This window comes from Podarcis raffonei, chromosome Z, assembly GCF_027172205.1.
Source record: "Podarcis raffonei isolate rPodRaf1 chromosome Z, rPodRaf1.pri, whole genome shotgun sequence".
NCBI classification, from domain to species: Eukaryota; Metazoa; Chordata; class Lepidosauria; order Squamata; family Lacertidae; genus Podarcis; species Podarcis raffonei.
The window spans coordinates 22380617-22386151 of record NC_070621.1 but is presented as its reverse complement, the minus strand read 5'-3'; the positions used below and the strand labels follow the sequence as shown (position 1 = coordinate 22386151).

Below are 5535 nucleotides of genomic sequence, written 5' to 3'. Positions count from 1 at the left end.
GAATACAACAAATACCTGCTGGGTATCAAAGGTGCTGAGTTACTAAATGATTGAGTTAACGGCTTTGTATACTAACAGTAACACCTTGAACCAGCATGGCTATGAGTCCTAGAAGACCTGCTCCCTGCTTTGCAAGCCTTTTCCCACGTTGTCTGGGAGGCTGCTGAACAGACTCTTGCGCTCAGGTATTGTTTAGCAGGGGGTTGTTGGGGTGGTTAATGCTGTTATTTATGTTTTTTGTATTTTATTTTAGATGTTATTATTTATGTGGAAATTGTTTCAATTGTTTTATGTGGAAATTGTTTCAATTTGGTTGTTTATTTTTATTTTTTCATTGTTTATGACTAATTTTGTTATACTTTTAATTATGCATTTTTTTTCAAGTAGTAAGCTGCCTTGAGCATGGTTTTAAACTGTAGAAGGGCAGCATACAAACCTGTATGTGTGTATCTTGGCACTGTAGCAGATTGGCAACCAGCGCAGACCTCTGAGCACTGAGTGTTATATGCTAACAAGGCATATAGATGAGTTATTTTGTCATTTTTTACCTTTATAGATTTAACCTTGTTCTAAACTAATAATTGCTCACTGTCTACATTTTACTACACAAGGTATTGCTGCATGTATGCATTCTCTTCACATTATATTTACCTTATATGGAAATAGATGTTGAGTGGAATCTTGTTTTATTTAATTTTGTTAGCTCAGTGATTAAGCCCCCCTGGGGGAGGAAATGTGATGTATACTGGAACTATGTCCGAATGTTTACCAACTGTTGATTTATGGGTGGATTCTTCTTCTATCAAGATTCAAATATATGTATGTTCATTAAGAAAAAGATCACTCCTGTTATTTTCATGGTTGTTTAGATTTCTAACTGTATAATGGTTACACTGCATTTCGCTATTTTATCACCACCCTCCTTGTTGTGTTGACAGGGCCTCCTGTCAGCAATCATGTTGCAGCATTCTGCACTAAGTGCAGCTTCCGGCTCAAGTGCGAGGGAATCCAGGTGGAAATTGCTGAAATGTCCGGGAAATAAAAAGAAGCTCAGCAACTTTTGTGTCTGGATTTTCACTTTTTGAAATATTGCAATCATACCTTAGGGAACAAGCTGGTTATGGGGCCTCAATATGCAACAACCACCACAAGACAGATAATAAAAATAAAATAAAAGAAAGAAAGCAAATGACAAAATTAAACGTCATCAGTTGAAACAGCAGAGTGGAAATTTCATTTCCAATGTGCAGCACCCGCCCCCCGCCCCCCACCACTCAAGGCTTATCCACACTTCCACTTGTCCCATGTTTTCTTCTGTTTATCCCACCATTTCCCCCCAGGAAAACCACTAAATCGGAACAAACATCTTTTAGGTTTTCTGTGGTCTGGCATTTGTTCCAATTCAGTGTTAAACAGTGGGTTTTCCCAGTGGAAATAGCAGGGCAAAAGGAAAACCTCTTGGGCCAGTGAATAGAAAGCACTGGATAAGCAGAAGTGTGGACAAACCCTTATATTGCAAATTATTAAAGCATCTAAGAGAAACAAACTAAGGCTTGGCACAGGCCCCCAGCTCCTCCTCTTCTGGTGGATCTTTCTTGTCAGTGGAGAAGGGGGGGAGGTATGGATCTGGCTTTTCTTCTCCTTCCTCTTCCTCTTCCTCTTCCTCTTCGTATTCGTATTCGTATTCATCTTCGTATTCGTCTTCATCTTCCTCTTCTATCCCTTCAGAAACAAACAAACAAACAAAATTTCATTAAAAGTAAAAGTCTCTTTCAGAGGCTAAGAAACTCTGTCGCCTGTTTGGTTCTTTGAAAACTGGGCCAGATGGATTTCTCTGGAAATGCCGCTATGTGATCAGGTAGCATTTGCTAATCCAGCATGCTGGGTGTTGGCTTGGAATCAGGCCATTTCTATAATGACATCTTGATTGTGGGATTCTCTCCACCGGAGATGCAGAATGCCCCAAATCTGATATGATTCTAGCACCAGGTTAAACCTCTCTCTTCTCCCAGGCGTTTGGTGAATGAAATGTAGGCTATTCAGAGTCTGCAGATTTGCTGAAATGCTGCTGTTGTCTGTAATAGTTTTATAATTGATTGATAACATCATATCTACATCTATATAGGAGCTGCCCTATACATGTGACTGCAATTTTTTTTTAAGTGTTTTTAATATTGAAATTTTTAAGTTGTAGTAACACACCTGGGACTTTATGGTGGGTAGAAAGGTAAGAAATTAAATTAATAGTATTAATTTGTTTATATTAATTAATATTACTATTAATATTATATACTAATATAATAATATTATATAACTAATATACTAATATTACTACTGGTGGTCTCTATCTGAGACCAGGCAGCCCTTCTTACAAGAGCCATTTCTTTTCTGAATAAGCCTGGTATGTCAGATTAAAGAACAGTGATGCTTGATTCCATATGAAATATCTCTGTGCATTTCACACCACCAACCTCACAGCTAATTTCCAGGCTACTATTATTACAGTCTAATTACCCAGATTTGGGCACACACTGCGAGACTTCCCTTATTCCCTCCAAGCTTTGCCCGTTCGGCTTGCTGGCACCCCATTTTCGAACACCGGTTCATTCATCATCTTTTGGCACTTGTGAACCTCTCGCATGACTTCCCTTGGCAAGATAGCAGTTCTCTTTTTGCGGCCAATTTTGTTACAGTGCCAGCACCTCAATGGCACATTATCCCTCAACCCTTTGCCATTGCCAATTACCTGGATTTTTCAACCAAGTTTAGGAACTCCTCTAACCAATCTAAAACATTAGCTGCACAGTCAGGCTGTCCCACATTCCCATTTGCAGTAGAAAAGGATGTGTACTTACCCTCAAAGGCTTCCTGCAAGAAAGCTTCTCCTCTTCCTTTTCTGGTCTCGGCAAGAAATGTTTCTATCTCTTTGGTGAATTCTATGGCTTCCTGCAGGTTCTTTGGGCGCGGCACCTTCCAGCTGCCCTCCATATCACTCTGCCCTTCCTTTGCCAGTGCATCCTCTGTTTCCTTTTTGCCTTCCTGGTATGCTATTTCTGCAAGAGTCTTCAAGTCCTCAACAAAGTCTGGAGGGATCACTAGTTTCTGCTTCCTGTTACTCCTGAAATGGGCCCTGGCTAGCTCAGCACGATGCCCTGGTCTAAATTGCCGACTTAAGGCTTTCACCAGATCAGGATAGCTCTGCCTTTTCTCTGATGGGAGATGCTGCAGGATTTCCTGAGCTGGCCCACTAAGACTGACTGCTAGGAATTCCCCCCTTTGTTTTTCATCCCAGCCATTTACTTGGGAGATTGTTTCAAACTCTGAAAGATAAGCTTCCAAGGAAGTCTTGCCATCATACAGAGAGAGCTTCTTGAATTCATCAGCTATACCTGCCTGCCCCTTAGGGGTGGTCTTCTTGCGCACACTTGCTGGTTGCTGGTTTCTCACCAAGTCACTTGCTCCATGGGTGTGTTGGCACTCTTCCTTCACAATTTGCAGTTTCATTTCCAGTGCCTGTAATCCTTTATAAATATCTTCATTTTCATATCTGTTGGCTACTTCCAAGTCAGCCAAAGCATTTTGGGTTCTGGATATTGCCTTAAATGCCTTATAGTCCAGGGTGACCAGTCTGTCATCTACTTCCTCAATTCTCCTCCTGGAGTCCTTTGCCTGGGCTTCTAGGTCACCTTTCACCTCTTGCAGCTGTTTATCCATGAAGTCTTTGATACCCTGATAAGAGGCATCCATTTTCTCTTCAAGACTGCTTTTAAGCTGCCTCAGCATTTGTTGCTGGTCTTCCATTTGCTGCTGCTTCTGCTGGAATAGCAACTTCATTTGATCCTGGAGTGTTGCTATTTCTCCCTCCATTTCGACTCAGGCACAACTCACTCACAGTTGTTCCTGCAGGAAAAACACCAGTGCTGCACACCAGCTCAATCTCCCAGCAGTGAGCGAGTCCAGGGGTTCCAGGCACTTTTCCGGAGTTCAGTTTCCTTGGAATGATGGTCGGCAGAGAACGTGGTGTCTTTAGGCTATATGGTTTTATTTACACATATAAACAACATGAGCATAGGATAGAATGGCTCACAACATTAACAGCCCTAAAGATCCTGCTTCTCCTATAGTTTTGGACTGAGCATAAAGCAAGTATGTCTCTGTCTTTGGTTTGCTTCCAGCTCAGCTCTCTCTATCTTTCTCTCTGTCTGTCTCTCACACACGCACTGGCTTTTGCTCTCTTATCCAGCAGCTAGAAAAGGGATGGAGGAAAGGCCCACCCAGTAGCCTTGAAGTCACCATTGCCTAATTGTAGCAACCTAGCTAATATTTTTGAGATGCTGCTGAGGACATTTAATCCACTAGCCAAGGTCGCTGATTTGCAAAGAAGATTGTCTGATTGGTTCAGCAACCACCTCCCTTAATGACAAAGTCAACATCTCTTAGAACCAGATATCCAACAGCTGGCAACACCGGAGGCATTGGGTAGCTTAGATGCTGCATCACCTGAGTACCAAGGTTGAGCGTGGGAGGGTGGATAAACGGGACTTTCCAAAGGGCAGAAAAGCTAACCTTGTAAAAATAATAACTTTCCACTTTGCCTTATTGTTTCTTTTTGGACGGTGCTGGAAAAGAAGTGAACAATTGATCTTCTGGGGGCTCCTTTTAATTTTAGTGGAACTTATGGAAGAGAATTCTTCAGTGTATTGGGTCTTCTGTTCCTTAATGCAGAATGGCTCAGTATTCAAATCTAGAGCCCCATGCTCTGCCAGTGAAAAAAAAAGTTGGGTGATCAAAGGGCAGGGGGAGGTGGGAGATCTTGTTCATCATGGCAAGGAACAAAAAATTAAAGTTACAAAAACAAATAAACTTCAAAGCTGCAGGTGATGTCAAGTGCCTCTTTTCAATAAATGCACATTTATGGTCAAATATATTTGTAAAAGGGAAATAAAGGGAACACCCTAATAATGTAGACTATGAAAAGCTGTAAATGCCCTCATGTTATTAAAGAAACTATTTGACATCATGGGAGACTATTTTGAGTATTTTTCTCACCCTGAGGAGCTCAACAGATGTCTGGGTTAAAACAGGAGGCATGTTCCAATGTTGCCCTGCAAAAAAGATTCAGTTTTAGAAAGGGAAAAAGTAGGAATGGCTTATTCTTATGGGATGCCCCCCCCATGTCTTTGTATGAATCACTGTTCTAGGTTTCTCAAAATTAAATGGAGACCTGATCAGAGCAGTGACTCATACCAAGATACATCAGACACACTCCTCTGAGGGCAACTCATTCTGCCATATCACTGCCATAGGAGGCAACTCTTAGGGGCCAAGGGGTCATCAGTCTGCCCAATAAAACATTTAAGCGTGACACACACACACACACACCCGCAAGGTGATGGGGATTGCCTTCAAATGGTGTGCGTGCACAGATTATATGAGGCAAACCTTACCTGGGCACCCCGAATATTTTATTCAAGTTGGCACCCCTGATCACTGCATTGGGATTGATCAAAGGAATACATTCCACTCCGTGAATAT

General features: G+C 41.7%; 1 protein-coding gene across 1 annotated transcript; it reads right to left on the bottom strand.

The window, feature by feature from the left end:
* Window positions 1-328: 328 nt before the first annotated feature.
* Window positions 329-5322, bottom strand: LOC128406784 (DNA ligase 1-like). Its single transcript, XM_053374463.1, has 3 exons — window positions 5050-5322; window positions 2856-4759; window positions 329-1722 (listed from the first exon to the last, which is right to left on the bottom strand). Exons 2-3 carry the CDS (start codon window positions 3865-3867, stop codon window positions 1547-1549), a joined length of 1188 nt encoding a protein of 395 aa, XP_053230438.1. The 5' UTR covers window positions 3868-4759; window positions 5050-5322; the 3' UTR covers window positions 329-1546.
* Window positions 5323-5535: the final 213 nt, after the last annotated feature.